The sequence below is a fragment of the Polypterus senegalus genome, chromosome 4, assembly GCF_016835505.1.
Source record: "Polypterus senegalus isolate Bchr_013 chromosome 4, ASM1683550v1, whole genome shotgun sequence".
Lineage (NCBI taxonomy): Eukaryota > Metazoa > Chordata > Cladistia > Polypteriformes > Polypteridae > Polypterus > Polypterus senegalus.
Window position 1 is genome coordinate 52,352,530 of NC_053157.1, and position 25,809 is coordinate 52,378,338.

Consider the following 25,809-nt stretch of genomic DNA (forward strand, 5'->3'; position numbering starts at 1 on the left):
CACTGAATAAGAGACAATTATACAGTCTGACTGAGAGAATCAGACTGAAAAAAAGCAAACATTTAGAAATGCCATACTTTTACAGCTGATCGGACGCTGTTCGTTTTCAAATAATATTGCATTTGTGCGATGATGTTTTCACATATATTGTCTCTTTCTTTCAGGTGTGTAATAGAAACCACAGCATAGACAGAAGTATGTACAACACTTCTTACAGGAAAAGGCGATGGAAAAAGAAAAGATGATGCAGCATCAACAAGCTTCATTTCTTTATTTACCTTTAGTTACCTTTATTTATTTAATCACTTCCTACAGCGTAAAGGCACATGTAAAATGCAGAGCTTCTCATATACATATACAAAGTACAGCGATGGCAAAAGTTGCTCCGATGCTAGATCTGCAGTGTATCACGATACATTCTCTTACCAATGGTAGCGAAATGAAGGGCTTAGGGAAGGATCCTGAACGCGACTGAGAGAATGAAAAGTGAATAAAAAAAACCAAAGCTAATCTTTACAAGTATCATAAATTACACCGGCTGTTACAGACTGAAATCAAATGCATGTTTTTATTCTAAAATAGTAAGACCAAGAGCAGTTTACTTCTCAAAATGGAGTGGTACAGGATAATTAATAAACAGGGTGTCAATAACCAGGTTTCCAGGAGTTTTTGCGAAAAAATATTTAGCGCTTCAAATTTTAGCTGATGGAAATGCTAATGATCGATAAAATGTTGTACGTGTCGACATAATATTTTTCCGTTTAACTTCAGCACATAAATTCCATATCGATACTTCAGATGTCGCAAAAACTACATTGGAAACACTTTTTGTCGGAAAAAAAGGGTTTTAACGCAAATAAATGTGTCACATGATACATTTTCATCACGTGCAATCAAAACAAGAATAGCGGAGCGGTTCGCATGGTCTGATGAAGAGACTCGTTATATCTCGTGATGAGACAATGCAGTAGCGGATAGGCTGGGTCTCCTTCTACTAAAAGGGGTACCTGAACTCCCTCCACATCAACTGTAGCCTGGGGGTGTTTCTCAGGATGTCTAAATAATACAAAAACCGCAAAGGTAATTTACTGTGCCAGTCAAAATATTTAATAAACCGTGTGTTTCATTATCTAAACATTTTTTTCTTATTATTAAATGGCAGATGTTTTAGCATATATGAGAAATTCTCTCATTAATATTAACTTTAGTTTTTTTTGATTAAACGTCGTTATTTTGTATTAATTCAAATTTCAGTTTTAATTAAAAACCTTAAGGGAAGCAGGTTACAGTACTAATTCAGTTGTTATCGCACTGAGAAGGGATGTTGAAAGGTAGGCTCACCTGTACAGATCCGATGCTGCAAACACAGCTGCATCATGGGCACTTCCAGGAGTGCCAACGCAAATGTCTCGTTTCGCACCTGTCATCAACAAGGGCCTGGAGAACAATAGATGGCCACCCTTTGCGATTAATGTAATCGCGGTAGCCTTCTGTCGGGGGAAGAATAGGCACATGCGTGCCATCCAGCGCACCGTAAATCTGTGGCACAAGATGCACCAAGGAATTGAGATATGCAATTTCATTGGCCTCCGCTACAGTCGGAAGTCTGATATAACGCCGCATTAATTTTTATTTAATAGCGGTGCACACAGCATATACACATCGATGGACGGTAGTTTTACTAACCCCAAAAGTTTCTCCAACTACTCTATACTCGGCGCAGGTTGCCAGCTTGTAAAGGGCGATGGCAATCCGCTTTGGGTTGGAACCGTGGTCGTGACAGGACTGATGAATCCACACAATATCTCAAACATCGGCCGTGTCATTCTAAAATATTGCAGCCAGAGATTTTCTGTGAAGTGTCTCCCCACCACCTCCTTCCAGAAGGTCTTATTCCGTCATCTCTCCCATACCCGCACTGGGGTACTTTCTTCGAGCTCTAGGGCTATCAGACAAGCAACTGCTTCATTCTGCTGTCATCTCCGGATATTATGTACAATTCCAATTATTTGTGAAACTGAAATAACGGTAAGCTGGCAAATAAAAAAAAAAACTGTCTGAATAATCTCTCAATTTCTTTGTTTCTTTGTTTAGTGGAGGGGGTGTAACGTGGAAAACAAAAGGTAGATAATTTGCGACATACACAAAATTATGTATGGAAAAGGCTCAAGGGCAGATTTCTTTTCGCGATACAACAAAACTTATGTGACAGTTCGTTTTGGAGGGGATGACGTCATCACGCACACCATTTTATCGATAAAAAGCCAGTTGGATGGAAACAGGCTGGAGACAGCAAATTTCGCACATTTTTTTTACGTATATTCTGCTTGTCGATAACAAAACATCGCAAAAAACTGGATGGAAACTTGGCTAATGTCACATGTTAAGGCGGCTTTTTGTTTCTGCAGTTATATTTTTGAATAAAAGTGCAATTGTTGTGTTAGATTTGTACCTTTTGTGAAAGTATTTATTTAATGTTTGGACTTCAGGCTAAAAGATTAAGAATAAGATCAGTTGACTTCTCAAAATGGAGTCGTGAGGGATCGAACTCATGACCTTTCGATTCACAGCCAGCAGCAGTATGCGTCAGTATGGCTTGCTAAGGTGGCTTTTTTTTCTGCAGTTACACTTTAGAAAAAATAGTGCATTTGTTCTGTTATATTTGTACCTTTTGTGAAAGTGTTTCTTTGATATTTGCACTTCAGGCTTCATACATTATACAGTTTATGTCTACATTTTGTCATTTACTACTAGAATATGAAAAACGTTTCTGTTTTAAAAATGTGTTTACACAGATTACTGTAGAAAAGGAACATGAAATGCGTGTGTTCCAAATAAGGATCTATTATTTCCACTCTAAAACTCCACTTCACTCCCAGAAAATCAATCAAGGCATGAGCTGGGAGAAGTCTGTGCACGTTCTAAGTCGGTGGAGGGATGGAATAGCCGGCTGCTTGAAGCCTGACTTTATCAGCACATTTAGATGACAAAAGATGCTGGTGGAGAGCTGTGAACGATTTTAAGAAGCGATTTAAGGTGGGACGGATTTACGAGGTTTTTCGTAGGCTCTGGTAATTCTAGTGTTAAATGGCTGGGTATAAATGCAATGTACACAAGGGGGCAGCAAGCCATGAATGTGTTCTAAATGTCCCCAGATAAGCAGTAAAGACTTCAATATGTGAGACATAGATAGATAACATCTATGGATACCTGTGTGCTAATCGGGCAGTTGTTTTACAATTCACATTGTGAACAGAATAAGAATACAGCCTGAAGAAATAATCATTACAATAAAATAATGAAGAATTTGTATATTGGTGCATTATATTTACAAACAAGAAAATAACATTAAATTAGGAATCCAATTACTAGCTACATCCATCCATCCATTGTCACAGGGGTCTGCTGGAGCCAATCCCAGCCAACACAGGGCACAAGACAGGAACCAATCCTGGGCAGGGTGCCAACCCACCGCAGGACACACACAAACACAACGACACAGCAAGCACACACTAGGGCCAATTTAGAATTGCCAATCCACCTAACCTGCATGTGTTTGGACTGTAGGAGGCAACCGGAGCACCCGGAGGAAGCCCACACAGACACGGGGAGAACATGCAAACTCCACGCAGGGGGGACCCGGGAAGCAAACCCAGGTCTCCTAACTGCGAAGCAGCAGCGCTACCACTGCGCCACTGTGCCGCCTCCTAGCTACATCCACCCATTGGAAAATATTGATTTGAGGGAATGTGCAGCTAAGAGGATGATTGTGGGACCTTGCCTTTCAAGAGTAACTGAAGGCTTAAAGGTGGACTAGAAGCTGTTAGACGTAAGGTCCAAAGCTTTGACCCCAACAGGAGGTTTAAGCCATCTCATTACCAAAGGCACTTTGAGGTTGTCTGCCCTATAGCATTAATGGGACGTTTTGCAAGCTTCCTTCCCTTAGTGCCTTCTTCTGGTAACCTTTAAGGTTTCTTTTCTGGAGCTCTCGATGTGCCAGCATGTATTGGCCCCTGTCTTCCCAAGAAGTGTACACTTATTGTTAGAATGGGTGTCTCTCTCTCTCTATTATTTGGAGGTTTACTTGAGGATTTTATCTTGCCATGCATTATATTGGTGGTGACCTTTCTGCTAGTATCCTCTTACCAGCTGTAAAAGCAGCAATATACACCACTTAATCTGAATTGTGTTTCTTTGTAATGTCACAGTTAATTCTTCAAGTACTAAATAATACTAATAAAAATCAATTGATAAAAGTGAATAATGGTGCCTGTGTAACACAGAAATGTAGCATGCATAATGCCATCAAAAGGAAGAAGAGCAGTTTAATGCTTGGCATAGATGTAATATGTAATCAAGCAAAAGTTCAACACTGGGAAGGCAGTACTACTTGCATCTGAAACCAAAACAATATCCAAAATTAAAGTCAATAAACAAAGAAAAAGAACATACCAGAATACTTAAAAAAAAAAAAAAAACAAATAGCACAAAACAGTGTTTGCTTTGAAATCTGTAGTCTCAGGTGATGAGGAAATATGTGGCACCAACCAGCATACAACTGATATCAACCACAATGCACCTCCAGCTAATCTATCGCAGTATCACTACAGCAACACCTACAATTTGAAATTACAAGAAAGACATTAAAAATATTGCACCAATATCACATAAAAGTCACTAACAGTGAATTAGTTCTGTAAATATCTTAAACCTTACAAAATGCACAAAATAATGAAAATAAAACACAGAGAAAAAGTAAGAAAAATGTAACAAAACAAGAGCATTACAACATACAGTATTCTTAGCACTTTCTAGTTCTTATTTAGATCAAGACTACACCACACTTATTTTTTAGACAGAGAACATAATCAAAATCAGAAAACAGTTTGGTTTTGAGGATTCACTATACCTCAAAAAATTCTAAGCTCATTAAATTTTATTCACAAAAAACAATAATGAGCTAATTCACTGCCGTCAATCTCAACCTAGAAACTAGAGCACAAAGTCTAGTTAAACAAAAAAACTATAAAATTAGTTTCTCAATCAGCTCTATCAATATAACAAGCTCTATCCATACAATTAGGTCCATAAATATTTGGACAGAGACAACTTTTTTCTAATTTTGGTTCTGTACATTACCACAATGAATTTTAAATAAAACAACTTTGATGCAGTTGAAGTATAGACTTTCAGCTTTAATTCAGTGGGCTGAACAAAAAGATTGCATAAAAATGTGAGGAAACTAAAACATTTTTTTAACACAATCCCTTTATTTCAGGGGCTCAAAAGTAATTGGACAAATTAAATAACTAGAAATAAAATGTTCATTTCTAATATTTGGTTGAAAACCCTTTGCTGGCAATGACAGCCTTAAGTCTTGAACTCATGGACATCACAAGATGCTGGGTTTCCTCCTTTTTAATGCTCTGCCAGGCCTTTACTGCAGCGGCTTTCAGTTGCTGTTTGTCTGTGGGCCTTTCTGTCCGAAGTTTTGTCTTCAACAAGTTAAATGCATGCTCAATTGGGTTAAGATCAGGTGACTGACTTGGCCGTTCAAGAATTTTCCACTTCTTTGCTTTAATAAACTCCTGGGTTGCTTTGGCTGTATGTTTTGGGTCATTGTCCATCTGTATCATGAAACGCCCCCAATCAATTTGACTGCATTTAACTGGATTTGAGCAGACAGTATGCCTCTGAACACCTCAAAATTCATTCGGCTGCTTCTATCCTGTGTCACATCATCAATTAACACTAGTGGCCCAGTGCCACTGGCAGCCATGCACGCCCAAGGCATCACACTGCCTACACCGTGTTTTACAGATGATGCGGTATGCTTTGGCTAATGAGCTGTTCCTCACCTTCGCCATACTTTTTTCTTGCCATCATTCTGGTAGAGGTTGATCTTGGTTTCATCTGTCCAAATAATGTTTTTCCAGAACTGTGCTGGCTTTTTTAGATGTTCTTTAGCAAAGTCCAATCTAGCCTTTCTATTCTTGAGGCTTATGAGTGGCTTGCACCTTGCAGTGCACCCTCTGTATTTACTTTCATGCAGTCTTCTCTTTATGGTAGACTTGGATATCGCTACACCTACCCCCTGGAGAATGTTGTTCACTTGGTTGGCTGTTGTGAAGGCGTCTCTCTTCACCATGGAAATGATTCTGCGATCATCCACCACTGTTGTCTTCCATGGACGTCCAGGTCTTTTTGCGTTGCTGAGTTCACCAGTGCTTGCTTTCATACTCAGGATGTACCAAACTGTAGATTGTGCCACTCATAATATTGTAGCAATTTCTCGGATGGGTTTTTTCTGTTTTCGCAGCTTAAGGATGGCTTCTTTCACCTGCATAGAGAGCTCCTTTGACCGCATGTTGTCTGTTCACAGCAAAATCTTCCACATGCAAGCACCACACCTCAGATCAACTTCTGGCCTTTTATCTGCTTAATTGATAATGACATAACGGACTTGCGCACACCTGCCCATGAAATAGCCTTTGAGTCAATTATACAATTACTTTTGCACCCCTTGTGTTAAAAAAAATGCTTTAGTTGCCTCACATTTTTATGCAATCTTTTTGTTTAACCCACTGAATTAAAGCTGAAAGTCTACACCCCAACTGCATCTGAGTTGCTTCATTTAAAATTCATAGTGGTAATGTACAGAACCAAAATTAGAAAAAAGTTGTCTCTGTCCAAATATTTATGGACCTAGCTGTACCTGCATAGCCTGCATAGATGGTTGGATGATAGGATCAAAGAAACAGAACAGTGTTGATCAGCTGAGCTCATGAAGTGTGGCAAAGGACAGATGGTTTTGGTACATTTTCTAAATAAGAACCCTATTTCTGTTGTTAATGATGCATATTAATTACATGGACTGCTAACACACTTGCACTTCCTGACAAAAAAAATAATATTGTAGATTTTCCTTTTCTGAAAATATCATAAAAATCATTTATTTACATAAGTTGGTAAGAACTGTATATTTAGTCTTTTCATTTTTTTACAAATACTGTGTAAGTACATTACATCCTACAATTTTTTATGTCTTATTTCTAAATAAATACTTAATACAGTGGAATGCTTAGAACAGCAGAATCAAATTATTCATCCATCCATCCATCTTCCAACCCGCTGAATCTGAACACAGGGCAGGAACCAATCCCGGGCAGGGTGCCAACCCACCTCAGGTCACACACAAACACACCTACACACCAAGCACACACTAGGGCCAATTTATAATCGCCAATCCATCTAACCTGCATGTCTTTGGACTGTGGGAGGAAACCCACGCAGACACGGGGAGAACATGCAAACTCCACGCAGGGAGGACCCGGGAAGCAAACCCAGGTCTCCTAACTGCAAGGCAGCAACGCTATCACTGCGCCACCATGCTGCCCCATCAAATTAGTTGGTTAGATTTTTTATCACTTGTTATTCACATCCCACTGTTAACTGACAGGTGGATAAGTGAAAAAGAAGAAATTAAACACTAAAAATGCAGCTATTTAAGAGTTACAGAAACAACAGTAACAGAAAAAAGGAACTCAATGTACTAATATTAGTCCAGAAAAGACTATTTTCAATTATCTGCAGGAACAAATGCCTGCTGCCAATACAGCCACTGACATAACGTAAAAAATGGACAACTCCCAAGATGAAATTTTCAGCATGATGCCTGAATCCAGTTAATTTAAAAATACCCAATAATGGACTTAGAAGGGCACAATGACCCAGATTTTAGCACTGTTTCATCTGCTGTAAACCTTGGAAAATAGTCATTATTCTCTTGGTTCAGTGTGATGACTGTGAATATGTGATTGCAATTATACTCTGTAATGGGTTATGCATCTTCCCACAACCCTGTAACGGACATATTGTTTCTGAAAAAATAATGGATGAACAATGACCTCACACCACTGCCTGGCATCACAAACATATATTACTAAATAGCAAATATGCACAGAGAGTACAATATGGTATAGTGGGAGAAGGTAATATTTAATGGTTACCCATAGGTGTATCATCCTCAATGATTACTTAAAATTTTATAAAAGCTTTCCCTGACTAAAATATAAATTATAAAAGTAAAAACAGATACAAACAATGTACACATTTATCCATTGCTCACTCAAAAAATCACGCCACTACAAGTACAATGGATTCATTGCTTTAAAAGTTACGTAACAATGTCTTGACAATGCATTAATTTAATATTGTCTTTTTTTATTTCAGTTTATTTTTACGGTATAAAACTATAATTATAAATATTAAAAAAGGGACAAAAACCTTGAAGTATTGACATAATAGCTAGTCATTTTCTTCATTGCTAATGCTAATTGTTTTTTTTATAAACGTTTGACTTCAGACAGTGTGCAGCTTACAAAAAATCTGGTCATAATAAAGGTTGATACATCCATTAGATTTTAAAGTCAACCAAATGCCTGCTGTATTCCACATTAACTGCTGACTACAGAAACAAGTTCCACTAATTTTATTGACTGCACAGAAAAACAGGAAACCAGCAACATTATGCATTAGATCAAAAATGTTGCATGAGTAAAGAAAACTACCATAATTGTTATACGGCAGCGAAAAACAAAGCAAGTTGTTCACACCTACAGTAGAGTTGTGTGAGATTTGGTATTGAAAAGCATTTTGGTTTCTTTTTTCCCACCAGAAAAGGTACTCTGCTGTAAGGAAGTATTTGTCCCCTTCCTGATTTTCTGCATTATTGTAAACACTAGGCTGACCCGCCTTTTAAGGTGACCAACTTCTAAGTTGACCACTTCTTAAGGCAATTCAATATGTAGATCAATTTGATATTTCATACAAACTCATTAATTTGGTTATATTGCATTTGAGCGATATTACTTTAATACTCATAGTTTGTTATTTTTGTGATGAAATTTAAACTTTTTTTCTATATTGAGGTCGCCCTTTTGAACCCCTGATATTTACTACGCGGTGAGGCATTTGTACTCCATCAACATTAATTATTTCCAGAGACATAATTTTGTCTATTTTTCCAGCGCATCGCACACAAAAGCAAGGGAACGATGGGAGCACCAGAACTCTGCTCACATCATGTCGCTTCGTACCGCAAGCTGCAAGTAGTAAATCTGTGATAAGCGGAATACCGCTACGCTTTCCACTCACGGGACGGAAGGACAATCCCGACCGCTTTTATATAGTAAGAAAGAAGAAGAAGATATCGCACAGTCTGGAGTAGAAAATCATCTTTTACCTGGAAAAACGAAACTACAAATCCCATCGCATTGCAAAATGGACGGGCGTGTGTGAAACTCCGCGCCTGCGTAGCACTCACGGGACGGAAGGACAATCCCGACCGCTTTTATATAGAAGGATTTGCCACTGAATGTTTTAAGGTCTTTAACCCAAATCTAGTATTAGATAAAGGGCACCTGAGTGGACAAGTAACACGTTATATTATATCATTTATTTTATGAAGAAAAAATTTCAACACTAAATGGCCCTCTGTAAAAAGGCAAATTTTCACTTACATTTAATAATTGATTGTACCACCTTAAGCTGTAATTATATACTTCCTATAATTCAATGCAGTCTTTCATACTGCTGTGGAGGAATTTTAGCCCATTCTCCCTTGCACAACTGATTTAATTCAGAAACAAGATTTCTGAGCATGAATTGCTCAATTCAGGTCCTGCCCCAACAATTCTTTTAGGTTTAGGCTTAGACTTTGACAAAGTCAGTCAAATAATTTAATTTTGCTTTTTAGCCACTCTAAAGTAGACCTGTTTTTTTCTATTTTGGATCATTATCTTCCTGCAATTTAGCTTTACCTCACAGATAGATAACTGGATACAAACAGGTCTTGGGTTACAGTGGACTTGACTTACAGCAATTCTGCATGTACAAATGAGTATAATAACCAACTAAATTTTTCTTTCAAGTGAATTCTAATTCATTTTCATCTAGCAACTTCTGTGTTTTACTTAGGCAAACTAGTTTTTTAAATGGATGAATAGTTATCAGTCATCAATAACATTAAAGCACGGTATAGTACAGTGTACTATGTCACCATTCTTGATCATTTTGTGTTTTCGTATACACATGTCACCAAATTTAACTGGTGGAAGTTGCAGCCACACAATAAGTTCCATCATAGTTTAGCAAATGGATCAGCAGCTGTCTGTGTAATTCACAGCACCTCAGAGAGGTGGACATGGCATTATGAGCAATTCCTCAGCAGACAACATGTGTCTCACAATCGTCAGGCAGTGGTGGATTTTCTTGGCATCATTATGTCTTATACAACTGTATGAGATACTGTGTCATTATAAAAAACTGCAGGATGCTTAAGCTTAAGCTTGACATACTGTATGCACTTAAGGTTTTGCTTAACTAAAATTTGTTTAAATTATGTATGTTTTATGATATAAAGTTTAGTAATATTGGCTTACTGCAGTTTTATGAATTGGTTTGAAATGTTAAGTAATAAAGCATTATGCATTATTGCCAGTTTTTTCCATTAACACCTGGGAGCAATGGTGACCTTATGGCCCTTAAAGTTCAACTCCCAGTTCCAGACTTTTGGTTTTAATATTTGGTGGTGGATTCTAGGCAAAAATTAATGTTAACAGTTTGCACGTTCAAGCAAAAAACAAATCAGAAAAAAACAGACAACAGAAAAAAATACCTTTTTCCTGTCTAATAAAAAGTGTCTATAATATAGTTAAAGTATAAGTGATCAAGAAAATATGTCTAACATTATATGGCACTATTGCAGAGATTACATTCTTATCATGTCTTTAAAACAGGATTGCCTATTCAACAATCCTCTGGCTTTTATAAGCAAATTCTGAACAAAATTTGCCAAGATGGCTTGTCTTCTTGTCATTCTGTTCAATCAACTGGCTCTAATTATCCCTTTAATTGGGCTGATTTAACTAGAAATCAAGCAGAGACTGTTTAAGTAGCAACAGCAAAAAGATGTGAAAGAGCATAGCCTTTGCTTGTAAAATGACTTAAAGTAAAAATGTTTGTGCCAAACCCAGCCTTATATGGTGTGGCAAATAGGTAAATGCATTCAAGTCTGTTAAAGTTCTTTATTACACCAACAGATGATACAATCCCGGGTTGCTGAAACAGTGGTAAATTATATGTTATAATAAACAGATAATGATCTATTAAGAGGGCAGAACTTCTCCTTATGCAGAAAGTATAGAATTACCAGGTTTCTCAGGCATGCCCTGAAAGACTGCCACAGAAATACTCATGAAACATTCTGAGTAGAGCCATTATCTTTAAAGAAGTCTATTGCATTTGTAAGAATATACAATCAACAAGGTCATAACTCAAATCATTACTGAATTAAACTGTCAAAAGTTATGCTAGAAAGATATTTAACAGAACCATGTCATCACATTTAGGAGTACAGTGTATACATACTAGTCTTCTCATTACTGTAATGGATATTAGAAATTGCAGTTAGGAATAAACACTCTTGAAAACAGTACAGTCAACCCTAATAGGTTCTTTTAATGCCTTAATAGTAAGTTTAAGGTGAAAGTGAAGAAGAAGTACTTTAAGAACAATAAGGAGAACTGAAATATACAGAAAGGGAAATAGCAAATGTTCTTAATTAGTATTCTTCTGAAATGTTCACTTGTAAAGAAAAGCCAGGGAAAGAATATACAAATCCTGCAATATATGTTTTGCTGTTGGGTTCATGATACAATATATTTTTTATTGACCTTTGCTGTCATTGTTATTAACAAAGAAACCACAGTGTTCCCAAATAGGAGTAATGTCAGCTGCTGATTTAGGTTTTTATAGCTTGGGCTTCATTTTTTCAATCATATTTTCTGACTAACATTCTAGTCAATGCAGCCTATTGCTTTCCTACCAAAAAAAATATTTTGAAAAGTAATTTTTAATATGAATCCTCATCAACAGGCACATCACAATGGCCATAAAGTCACCACTTAAGAGGGGGCTTTCTTGTATGTCAGCCTGGGCTTATGTTTATTTTCTGGTTTAGTGCTGCTTTATTTTTGAATTGTTATTTTTATATGTTCATGCAATTTTTGTCATGTACGGTGGGTACCGAAAGTATTCATACCCCCTTCAATTTTTCACTCTTTGTTATATTGCAGCCATTTGCTAAAATCATTTTAATTAATTTTTTTCATCATTAATGTACACACAGCACCCCATATTGACAGACAAAAAAAAGAATTTTTGAAATTGTTGCAGATTTAAGTATTCAGACCCTTTGGTCAGTATTTAGTAAAAGCACCTTTTTGAGCTAATACAGCCATGAGTCTTCTTGGGAAAGATGCAACAAGTTTTTCACACCTGGATCTGGGGATCTCCTCTGCCATTCCTCCTTGCAGATCCTCTCCAGTTCTGTCAGGTTGGATGGTAAACATTGGTGGACAGCCATTTTTAGGTCTCTCCAGAAATGCTCAATTGGGTTTAAGTCAGGGCTCTGGCTGGGCCATTCAAGAACAGTCACAGAGCTGTTGTGAAGCCACTCCGTTACTTTAGCTGTGTGCTTAGGGTCATTGTCTTGTTGGAAGGTAAACCTTCGGCCCAGTTTGAGGTCCTTAGCACTCTGGAGAAGGTTTTTGTCCAGGATATCCCTGTACTTGGCCGCATTCATCTTTCCCTCGACTGCAAACAGTCGTCCTGTCCCTGCAGCTGAAAAACACCCCCCACAGCATGATGCTGCCACCGCCATGCTTCACTGTAGGGACTGTATTGGACAAGTGATGAGCAGTGCCTGGTTGTCTCCACACACTGAGGAGAGGCAAGACACATGACAGCCCGCATGGAGTTTGCTAAAAGACACCTGAAGGACACTGAGATGGTGAGAAATAAGATTCTCTGGTCTGATGAGACCAAGATAGAACATTCACTTCATTTCACTCTGAGCTGAGCTCCGCGGCCAACGCCGTCTTCCGAAGCAACTTCGTCACACTGCCACCAAATACTCACAGAAAAAACCACAAGTTAATATACTCGCTGTCTCTAGAGTTTCTCTACACTGAATCCTCCAGGCACTACTTACAAAAGGTTACATTGACAATCGTGTTACGTTATTTTTAAAATGTTTCCTTTTCTTAGCACAAGCACAGCTGAGAAGCTTCGATGCATGTGCTCCATAACAAGTTAAAAAATAATGCATTTAATCACACTTTGCATTACAAGCAAAGTGGAACTTTTGTCAATGCATGATTTCCTGGTACACCGATTACATTGATCAGCGCTTCTCGATTCATTTTACCCTCGCACCCCCTTGGTTTGAGAAGAAGTATGAAAAAATATGAGGTTAACACAGAAAAACAGATCACCAATTCAAGCTTTATGAATAATCAATTCGCCATCAATAATTGTTTTGGTAAAGCCATACTCAGTGTAATCCTCCTTCCATTTTATAATTTTTCCGCCACTAGCCATGATTAAATGAACGGTAAAAAAGTAAGAGCGAAGCGAGGGTGACTTATTCAGGCAGGCATATTATATGACAGCAACACTCATGACAATGTCAATCATGTTATGTTATTATTAAAATGTTTCCTTTTCTTTTTCATTACTTCTTTAACACACACTTCTCCGCTATGAGGCGGGTATTTTGATATATATATATATATATATATATATATGAATGACCTCCAAAGAGCACTGAGACTTTTGATCACGTGAACGTGTCTGCAAAACTTGGGGTCTCCTGCCCAGCGAAAGTCGAGCAGCCGGCGCGCGTGCATAGCTGTGCTGGCCTTTCAGACGCTGACTGCGCTTCTGCCTTAAGTCAAAGTGAGCACTTTTAATTTTTTTCATCCTCCCCTGGCTATAGCCCAGACAAGTGCAAACACGGACCCCTTTTCTACACCACGGCAAAATAATATTAAGGCGATTCACACTTTCTTTTGCACGTATACGATTATGAGGTCGTCAGCTCGGATTATGAAGACACGCACAGGAGTGGAGGACTGACAGTGCCATCACAGCCGATTAATGGCGGGGACGTCTCACCAGTCTACACAAGACCCACCGCGACTGTCCCTAAAAGGCGCTCATATCGTCAGCGAACACATCTCTCTATACTATATAAAAGAAAAAGGCAAGTTTCCTTTCTTTACACCTTTTTTACTTTTATCCCAAACCAAAGCCTTTCCTGCAGAGGACACAAAACTAATTTTCTTTAACTGCTGGTAATGCCGGTAAGGCACATTACCAGAGGCAGAAATTTGGACGTTCACATAGAAAATGTAATTTCTATACCACAGCTGTCGTGTAGCGTCTTTCAAAAGGGATCAACTACCGAGACATGATCCATATACATTTTAGCTGCTGTTAGTACTACTTACCTGTTCTGTTATACCGTCTTTAAAATGTAGTTTACCCGCAACCACTCCAGTAGTGCTCAATGTACCTGTACTTCTTAAAACGTTAATGTTTTACTGTTTAATAACTTATAGACTACATTTTATTATTTTTCCCTTGCACTCAGTGACCAAAGCTATATACACACATATAGACACATACATATATATACACTTACATATACCTGTGTGCATGTTTGTATGTATGTATGCATGTATATATATATATATACACACACACACACCTATCTACGTTGTATATATATATATACACACACACACACACACACACACACACATACATAAATACATACATACATACATACATATATATAATTTGTGTGTGTGTGTATGTATGTATGTATGTGTGTGTATATATGATGTAGATATGTATGTATATATATATATATGTGTATATGTAGATATGTATATAGATATGTATATATGTATATAGATATGAAGATATGTATGTGTATATACAGTGGTGTGAAAAACTAGCAGCAATAACTGCAATCAAGCGTTTGCGAAAACTTGCAATGAGTCTTTTACAGCGTCTGGAGGAATTTTGGCCCACTCATCTTTGCAGAATTGTTGTAATTCAGCTTTATTTGAGGGTTTTCTAGCATGAACCACCTTTTTAAGGTCATGCCATAGCATCTCAATTGGATTCAGATCAGGACTTTGACTAGGCCACTCCAAAGTCTTCATTTTGTTTTTCTTCAGCCATTCAGAGGTGGATTTGCTGGTGTGTTTTGGGTCATTGTCCTGTTGCAGCACCCAAGATCGCTTCAGCGTGAGTTGACGAACAGATGGACGGACATTCTCCTTCAGGATTTTTTGGTAGACAGTAGAATTCATGGTTCCATCTATCACAGCAAGCCTTCCAGGTCCTGAAGCAGCAAAACAACCCCAGACCATCACACTACCATCACCATATTTTACTGTTGGTATGATGTTCTTTTCTGAAATGCTGTGTTCCTTTTACGCCAGATGTAACGGGACATTTGCCTTCCAAAAAGTTCAACTTTTGTCTCATCAGTCCACAAGGTACTTTCCCAAAAGTCTTGGCAATCATTGAGATGTTTCTTAGCAAAATTGAGACGAGCCCTAATGTTCTTTTTGCTTAACAGTGGTTTGCGTCTTGGAAATCTGCCATGCAGGCCGTTTTTGCCCAGTCTCTTTCTTATGGTGGAGTCGTGAACACTGACCTTAATTGAGGCAAGTGAGGCCTGCAGTTCTTAGACGTTGTCCTGGGGTCTTTTGTGACCTCTCGGATGAGTCGTCTCTGCGCTCTTGGGGTAATTTTGGTCACCACTGTTCCATGTTTTTGCCATTTGTGGATAATGGCTCTCACTGTGGTTCGCTGGAGTCCCAAAGCTTTAGAAATGGCTTTATAACCTTTACCAGACTGATAGATCTCAATTACTTCTGTTCTCATTTGTTCCTGAATTTCTTTGGATCGTGGCATGATGTCTAGCTTTTGAGGTGCTTTTGGTCTACTTCTCTGTGTCAGGCAGCTCCTATTTAAGTGATTTCTTGATTGAAACAGGTGTGGCAGTAATCAGGCCTGGGGTGGCTACAGAAATTGAACTCAGGTGTGATACACCACAGTTAGGTTATTTTTAACAAGGGGCAATTACTTTTTCACACAGGGCCATGTACGTTTGGATTTTTTCTCCCTAAATAATAAAAACCATCATTTAAAAACTGCATTTTGTGTTTACTTGTGTTATATTTGACTAATGGTTAAATGTGTTTGATGATCAGAAACATTTTGTGTGACAAACATGCAGAAGAATAAGAAATCAGGAAGGGGGCAAATAGTTTTTCACACCACTGTATATGTATATATGTATGTATGTATATATATATATATATATATATATATATATATATATATATATGTAGACTCAAACCCATTATGACAGCAGCAATCCAAGCTGTGAGAAAACAGTAAAAAGGAGGCGTGTCAGACGTTGTGGTACATTTTCTGATGCAGCTAGACGAAAACAACTTTGTGACGCTGCCGCCAAATACACAAAACAATTACTTTGACAATCATGTTACGTTATTTTTAAAATGTTTCCTTTTCTTTTTCATAACTTCTTTAACACACGACATTGCTGCGAAGCGCGGGTATTTTGCTAGTTGAATATAGATAGAATATGGAAGGCATGTCTGAATTTTTATACTGGCCGAAAAAACTTTCATTGCAGCAGGGAAAGATATCAGATTATATATAAAGGACTGCAATAAATAAAAATTGAATTTGGAAAAAAATTGCTGAAAGGGGCCGGTGAAACTGAAATGAGTTAAGGTACAAGTAATGAATGGCTGTATAAATGAATACATTAGGCTTAAGTGAAAAGCTGGGGTTTTGATGATGTTTAAAACATCCTTTATAAGGACTTGCAATACACATAATGCATTATTTTATCATTCCCTCTAATTCTTAAAATTTCCAGCTGTTGTAAAGTATATTTTCTAGATGCTATTTAGGCAGGAAAGCTCAAAGAAATTAGCTAACATTTTTTATTACATTCCAGCAAGTATACTTTCCTGATATACAGTACATCACACATCAAGCAGTGATCTAATTCTGAAATAAAATGCCTCAGTAAACAAGAGCCAGTTCAGTTAAAGAAGCCATGTTCTGTAACAATCTAACCTGCCGCACATTCTGCTGAAATGTCAGCATTTTGTTTCTCTGTTCTTCATTCTAACATTATAGGACTGTAGGAATGTTTTCAAATAATTATATTTATTTAAAATAAATATACACTCTTCACACTTCTGAATAACAGACGACAACAAGCTGCTAATATAAAATTTCTTTTTTTTCATCACACACTGACAACTGGACACAAAACAGTGACCAGTCCAACAGCCTCATCTGCTTTTAAAATTGTTTAGGAAATTGATTAAAACTGTTTAAAGTCAGCAAAAATTATATTTATTTTTGTTTTACTATATTTGTACACTGAGCAAAAGAGAATAAATTGTTGTTTCCCCAAATAAACCTGTTCTGCATTTATCCATAAAATACTATCATGTTGCTAGAAAAAACATGCCATTACCAAAAACTAATGTATTTGTCTTTATTACCGTTTTTTCCATTTAAAACTGGAACACAACACAGTAAACTCTGTACATAATCCCTTTGTTCAAATCTCTCTAGGTAAATGTATTCATATGGTGTATTTTCTATACTCTCGGTCCTTTCCACACAGTGTCAACAGACATGTTTACAGTGCATTAATATTAGACACAGAATCAAGTAAACAGAGAAAGTTCTCTTACTGCACTCCTCAAGGTAACATTACACATGTAGAATCAGATCTGCCACAACCACTTTATCTATTTTAAATATAATATTATTTTCAATGTAAAGACCACTGGTATTTTCAACACAGCATACAAAGAATGCACAGCTTTAACAATTATCTGATTATCAACAAAATAGAATAGTCTCTGGCTCCTTGTGGCCCTGAACAGGAAACAACAGTCTACAAAATGAATAGTTTGACTAATGTGATCATAAAAAAATTAATTAAAGCATAAAGTTGTAAGTAAAGAGCAATAAACAGACTTCCACCATCTTGATACTTTAAAAATTACACTGTACTTTCTCTGAAATCATATACTGTACTTGCATTTAGCTTCAAAGAGTGAGGAAAGGTAAACATAACGCTTTATAGCACAACTAACATTCATGAAATAATATGAGCCAATTTGTTTATTTAAGGTAAGAAACACAGTACCCCTTTAAATTCTATACAAATATATGAAATCTTATTTTACTTTTATGCATCACTTAATGCAGTGTTGGATACTTACAGTTATGAATTTGATTTTCATTTGCAGTGTTTAAAGACATTACTTTGTTTGAGCTAAGTACTCAAGAAAAATATGCAAAACATTGTTGAAAAGTACACCTAAGAATTTTGTCTATGGCATGAAGTAAGGCGCAGTTAATACAGTTGTGATGCGTGCTGTTACTTCAGTTCTGTGCATATATAGTAGTGCATTTGGAAGTTAAATTTCTCTATAAACCAACTGACTGCAAAATTAAGAATATAAAGGAAAGCATATGGCACAATCCATTATCACTTTGCCGAAAACTGTCTTACTTTTATGGCATATTTCATATTTTTCACAATTACTCGTGTCACGATTTTGCTAATCAGGGTTTTAGCAAAATCATGCCCTGTGCCCTCTGACTTTAAGGAGCGGGTTCCCTCTAAAATGTATATGCCCAAAAGAAATACGTTGTTTCAAAATCATACCTATTACCAAGTAGCAAAATGTATTAGCACACTAGAACTGAATCTTGACTTTAACGTTTCAGTACTTTATATAAATTGCAATCAAGATAGCATGTGGCATGGTGGTGCAGAGTTTATTCCCACAACAAACAGACACTCAAGTTAGGCTGATTGGCAACTCTTATCTAACTTTGTGAGCATGACTGTGCCTTGCAATGATTCTTGCACCCAGTTGTTTCATGCCTCATGTGAAGGCACCAACTCCCCCCAAGTGGATAAATGGGTTAAAAAAAGGACTGCTGGTTCAGAATATACATGTTTAGTGTACTTTAGTTTTAACATGGCATGGAAAGTGTGAAGTAACTCTACAGTGTTAATTTTCATGCTAATTTGACAATTCCGCCTCAAGTAACCTGTTTGTCTTAGGAAATTACAAAAACTTCTGTATTATTGTTCAACATGTGCATACTTTGGTGTAAATCATTTGTTTTGTGTTAAGAATTAAATGCATATGCTAATGTTATTTTAAAAGCACACCCAACACTAATCAACATAATGCATTACAGCACTGCTTTTGATACCTGACCTTTGGTATTATGCCTTGTGTGTATATACATATAAAGTATATATACTTTATATATATATATATATATATATATATATATATACTTTATATATATATATATATATATATATATATATATATACTTTATATATATATATATATATATATATATATATATATATATATACTTTATATATATATATATATATATATATATATATATATATATATATATATCGGCCCTATTCAAAGGAGTGACGTGTCATAGGAGTGGCATAACAAAGGAGTGAAAACCTAGATATAAATTTCAAAGGAGTGACAACTATCCAACCAACCATCCAAGTAGTAGGTGAGGCGACAACGATTTTTTTGGCAAGCGCTCTTTCAGTTGAGTGTGGTAGGTGAGGCAACAACAATTTTTTTGGCGAGCGTTCTTTCAGTTGTGTGTGGTAGCTGACTTGTTATGTCGCTCCAATAAAATGTCACTCCTTTAATACGGCATTCATGTCACTCCTTTGTTATGTCACTACTATGAAGTGTCACTCGTTCGATACAGACCCATATATATATATATATATATATATATATATATATATATATATATATATATATTTATGTTCCTCAGTGATTTTGGTCCATATTGACATGATAGCATCATGCATTTGCAGCACATCTGTCAACTAAACACTGATGATATGAATCTCCTATTCTACCACATCTCAAAGGTGCTCTACCGGATTAAGATCTGGGGCCTCATGTATAAATGGTGCGTACGCACAAAAATGTTATATATGAACGTTGCCACGCTCAAATCGCAATGTATAAACCTAAACTTGGCGTAAAGCCACACACATTTCCATGGTAGCTCATACCCTGGCATACGCAAGTTCTGCGCTCGGTTTTGCAGACTGGCGGCACCCAGCGTCAAAGCAGTGCTACTGTTCCATTGTGGTTTTCCTTTCTTTTTTAGATCCACATCCCTGACAAAGCTTTATAAATACACTGAAATTAACTACATATTGTTTATTAGTTTAATGCATCTGATTGTAAATAACCTGTAACAATATAATGGTCCACAGAATGGTCAAACTATTCTAAATACAATAGCTGCTTTAGCGTTGTTATTATCACTGCATCTTCTTCTTTCAGCTGCTCCCATTAGGGGTTGCCACAGCAGATCATCTTTTTCCATATTACTCTCACTAAACCACTCGGAGTATTTATATCACTGTATGTAAGTGCGGAATCACAGATCTACAGCATCTGATCAGAAAGATAATTATCGGTATACAGCATCAAGCACACGCTGCCTCAGCCATTCTGTCTATTGAACTGCTCTCATACGGCAAACGCTTCAGAACCTTTCCTCGTAGTTCAGAAACAGTTTCATCCTAAGAACTATAAAAGCACTCAATCAATCCATCAAGTGCTCCCTGTAGAACTGTTTGTACTTCGTAAGTACAATTACCTCACTGTAAACTTGCGATAGTTATAATATTGCACAACCTGAGCCACTTTATAAAGAGCATATTTACAAATGATGACGATATAATTTTTAAGATGAAATGCAGCAAAATAAAACTTTAACTTAATTTAAATAATCTACATTGTTAATAAATAAACATGTGAGGACACAGTGTTGCAGCGCTAGCAAGGAGCTGGCGATCCCTTCAACGATTGTTCCTGCCTTGCGCTGTATTCTTGCTGGGACTGGCGTGACACTGGATGGATAGAATAATTTAACATGTACTACGAAAATATTTCAATGTTCCTTAAAAATCTTGAAGAATCATCGTTGTAAGCTTACAGATGGCTTAACATCTATTACAGAGCTGATTGTGTGGCGATTGGGTATTTGGAGAAAGAAAAGAAAGGACAGGAATTGGGGTTTAGTATGTTTGAAAGAGACAGTACTGCTGCAATAAATTATTTTATCGAAGGTAGCATGTGGCGCAGCAAACATCTTGCGTGAGGCATAAACAATCACTGCGCCACCGTGTTCCCATGTTTAATAACTTGATTTAACTTCTATCATCATGAAAATGATATCAAGTATACAACTCAGTATTTTAATTATTCAGAGAGCTGTAATATAACGAATGTAATGGATTCTGTGTCCTGTCGGAGGAAGAGAAAGCCTGTTTAAGAAGCACGTAGTGATTCACACACATAGAGCATACAGAAGATTAAATACAAAACAAAGCATTTAACGTGCTACTTTTGTTACGATGAGATTTGAGAAACTAGTAAATTAAACGATTTTAAGATGAAGTTTATGACGTTCTACATTAATGACAAAATAAACTAAGTGATTAAAGTGGAAATTTAGAGATTAAAGTTGACATTTCGTGCTTTTTTTCCCACTGTGTGCCTTTTTTCTTCTCTGTACCCTAATAAACTTTCATATGACACTCAGACGATGGGCTACGACTTTGATATCTGACAACTTCTTTTATTATTTCGGGCATTGTGAGACTTTGTGAACTTGAGCTTTCGAGTTTCTCCGACACTCTGTCATTTGATCAACTTCCTTTTGTTGTTTATACCACTGTTTAAACCAACAAATAGTATGTTTTTTCCTTGGCTCCACTTGGTATTCGTTGAAATTCTTCTATTTCACCCCGTGCTTTTGCAATTGACTTTTCACAGAACACAGAGCTTAAAGGCTTTTATATTGATTTGAATATTCAAAGAGGCATAATTCTGGGAGGAGACAGGGTGGAACAGTAGGCGCATGCACATGCATTACTTTTCACACTGACCGGGATTTATGTAGCGGATGAACGTGGAAGTTGGCGAACGCACAGATTTATGCATCTGGACTTTTTTGTGCATAAACACATTTCCGCTTTTGTCTGTATGCCATGTTAGAGTGTGAATTCTATGCACTGCGTTATGCATGAGGCCCCAGGTGATTGTGGAAGCCATTTGAGTACATTGAACTCATTGTCATGTTCAAGAAACCAGTTTCAGATGATTAGAGCTTTGCGACATGGCGTGTTATCCTGCTGAAAGTAGCCATCAGAAGATGGGTACACTGCAGTCATAAAGGGATGGACATGGTCAGCAACAATACTCAGGTAGGCTGTGGCATTTAAACGATGCTCACTTGGTACTAAGGGACCCAAAGTATATCAAGAAAATATCCCCCACACCATTCCACCAAGAGCAGCATGAAAAGTTGATAAAAGGCAGGATGGCTCCATGCTTACATGTTTTTGACGCCAAATTCTGATCCTACCATCTGAATGCCGCAATAGAAATCGAGACTTATCAGACCAGGCAATGTTTTTCCAGTTTTCTATTGTCCAATTTTGGTGAGTCTGTTCAAACTGTAACCTCAGTTGCCTGTTCTTAGTGGACACGAGTGGCACCCGGTGTGATCTCCTGCTGCTGTGATCCATCTGCTTCAAACTTTGACGTGTTGTGCATTCAGAGATGCTCGTCTACATACCTCAGTTGTAACAAGTCGTTATTTGAGTTACTGTCGCCTTTCTTTCAGCTTAAACTAATCTGGCCATTCTCCTCCGACCTCTGGCATCATCAATGCATTTTCGCCTGGAGGACTGCCATTAACTGGATATTTTCCATTTCTTGGACCATTCTCTGTAAATCCTAGAGATGGCTGTGAGTGGAGTGAAAATCCCAGTAGATCAGCAGTTACTGAAATACTCAAACCAGCCCGTCTGGCACAACAACCATGCAATGTTCAAAGCCATTTCAATCACCTTTCTTGCCCTCTCTGATGCTTGGTTTGAACTTCAGCAGGTCGTCTTGACAATGTCTATATGCCTAAATGCATTGAGTTGCTGCCATGTGATTGGCTGATTAGATATTGCATTAAAAAACAGTTGAACAGGTGTACCTAATAAAGTGGCCGGTGTTTGTGTTTTTATATATATATATATATAAACATATATATAAACATATATATATACATATATATATATATACATATATATACATATATATATATATATATATATATATATATATATATATATATATATATATATATATATATATAAACACATTCATGCATCCCTTTTTTCACTTCAGAGAACCATTCATTTTCTAACACTCATCCATTTAAGCGAGCCAGTGTCAATAAGTGAATGGATTAGCAAGTCCATTACAGGGCAGTTTTATTTTTATATATACTGTACTATATATATATTTTTTCACTAATATTCAAAAGATATTATTTTCATTCAACTCTAGCTGTTCCTTCTTAGGCAACTTATTTGGGTCTAGAAATTATAAGAACTTCTACATGACTTCACATCGTGTCTACGTGTATTTTTTTATTATGTCACTTTTTGGAGGCTGAAAAAAAATTAAGATAATACTTATTAAAATCTATTACAATATTATAATATGACATATGTTGCAACTGAACTTATATTTGTAAGTGTATAGTTCATTATTTAATTTTCATTTCATAATGTGTATGCAATGTAAAACATTGTAGATACCTAACAAGTTAAAACGGTGAATGAAACACATTCTTACAAGCAGCACTATCACGTGTAAGGTCCCTATACATAAACATATATACACATATCTATAAAATGTGTGAAGGTGACTGTAAGATTTACATGAGCAGGAATTGAAAAAAGTGTGTAAAAGCGTTGCATTCCTAAGGTGTCCTTTTCTGTTCACTTTTTCTCTTCATAAAGATCCGACCTCTGTCGAGATTCTTTCATTTTGTTAAAATATTGCATTGGAGGTTGCGTGGAAAACAGCGCGTAAATGCATCGGGCAAAGGTATTCTTCCTAATAAGCCTGGTGCGATTTAAAATGTGCTAACTGGTAAATGTAGACTCTTCGGAGGCTTTTAATTTCTGTCTAGCAGTAAAGTAAACGGTTTTGCTGAGAAGCGATCTGCCGAATTAATTCCCAAGCCCGTGAATCGATACAGAAATGCGCTCTTGTCTATTAAGGCAACCAGCCAGCCCTCCAGCTGCCGCCGAAGAGCCCCGGACAGCACGGATACAAAGTAAGTTGCGCAACGCCGCTTGTCCACTGACCTCTTGATGTAGTTTTTCCCGTAGAGGATCTGCTGCAATAAGGTTACGAGTCCAAAGGCGCAAATAAAAATGAAGCAAAGCGACCTGTTTCCCAGCAGATCTCTGCCCGACGGGTCGGAGTAGCCCATCTTGCGTGCTGTCATTCACCATGAGGGTCCAGGGGCTCACGCCGCGGTGAACGTGTAGTAGCTGCCACTCATTCCAGTCTTTGGGGGGCGTCTCGTCGCTTCCCCTCTATGCTCGGCCAACATTACTGCGAGCTTCCGACAGCTGCTGCTCTTCGGCGTCTAAGGACAGACCCTCACTCACTCAAAAACGTTCGCGCCCGCGCGCTCTCAAACACGTGCACACGCGCGAAGCGCGCGTCTGAGCGACGGAAAGGAAATGCGGCAGAGACGTTTGCTGCTCACGACCCTACGTCTTCTTCAGTCTTTATCACTCGGGGGGTCCGCACCCGCTCTTGATTGACACCCTCACTGTATATTTGTCCTCTCTGCCAGTCTTCTCACAGGTTTGCAGTGGAGCTTGTGGACAGTAATGGGCTCACGAGGGAACCGGCAGCTTCTCTCGCACTCAGTCCCCCTCCCGGTCTGCTTCTCCCTCTGGCCATCTGTCTGCACAAGGTCACCGCCGCATCCCTTCAAGGACGGCTGCGGTGGCTCCTCCTGTCGACTCGATATGTGGAGAAACGGGCGTGACGCGCTCGCAACCACTTAGCCACCCGCACACCACAAAGGAGACCACCGCCGACGGTGTCTTTCATTTTGGGCGGTGACGCTAACCAGCCACCTGCGAAGGACAACTAGCTTGCACCTTCAGTCATTTGACTACGATGTGATGCTGAAAAAAAACTTGACAGCTGCGAATGAATCAGCTGTGTGACATCGTGAAAATCCAATGACATGATTTACCAAATATATTCAAGATGTTACTGAACTAGGAGTAACGTGCCAGTCCATTTCTAATACCTGCTCATTATCGGGTAGGTGCCCGTAACATATGTATGTAGCGACGGGCTCAAGGCAAGTGCGTCTCTTTACAGTCATGACAGATTCATCTCGGACTGCACATGGACACTAGAAATCGGACGGTCTCTGCGTAGTCGAGGGAACGGCACCCCGTAAGGTCTAGCAGATATGCTCAATAAACATTATCTTATTTGACAGAGTGGTTCTATATGTAATACATTAAATTTCATCTAGCGCAGTACTGCCATGATTCAATAAAATAGCTTGACTCTGTGTGGCAACTGAGGGTATTATAGGTTTGCAGCACGTGAACCTCATGGGTTGGGCTCGACAAAATAACCATTCAAACACACACATGAAAACATGCATACAGTATATTCACTGAAGCACACGTGAAGTATTTGTTATTAGTGACAGGCTGTTCAGTAACTATATGATCTGTGGACAAAAGTACTGTGTGGATAGTCTCCAAATGTAATGGTGGGAAGTGAATACACCTCTTAAGAATTTTCAGAACGGAGGATTGAGAAACGTGGCAGTGAAGGATGGCTCAGGTCTTATTTACTGTTTGCCTTTCTAGATTTGATTAGGTTAGATTAGATTAGATATGCT

At 37.8% G+C, this 25,809-nt stretch overlaps 1 protein-coding gene across 3 annotated transcripts in view; it reads right to left on the reverse strand.

Annotated features, from left to right (window-relative positions):
• Positions 1-24,921, reverse strand: part of st8sia5 (ST8 alpha-N-acetyl-neuraminide alpha-2,8-sialyltransferase 5) — a 157,161-nt gene extending 132,240 nt beyond the window's left edge. For 2 of the 3 annotated variants that reach the window (XM_039750626.1, XM_039750625.1), the window contains exon 1: positions 24,230-24,920. In XM_039750626.1, the coding sequence (XP_039606560.1) occupies positions 24,230-24,372 (143 nt within the window). In that variant the 5' untranslated portion in view covers positions 24,373-24,920. Of the gene's footprint in view, positions 1-24,229 lie in introns of all 3 variants that reach the window. The other variant, XM_039750624.1, reaches the window with a different exon arrangement.
• Between the last annotated feature and the right edge of the window lie 888 nt (positions 24,922-25,809).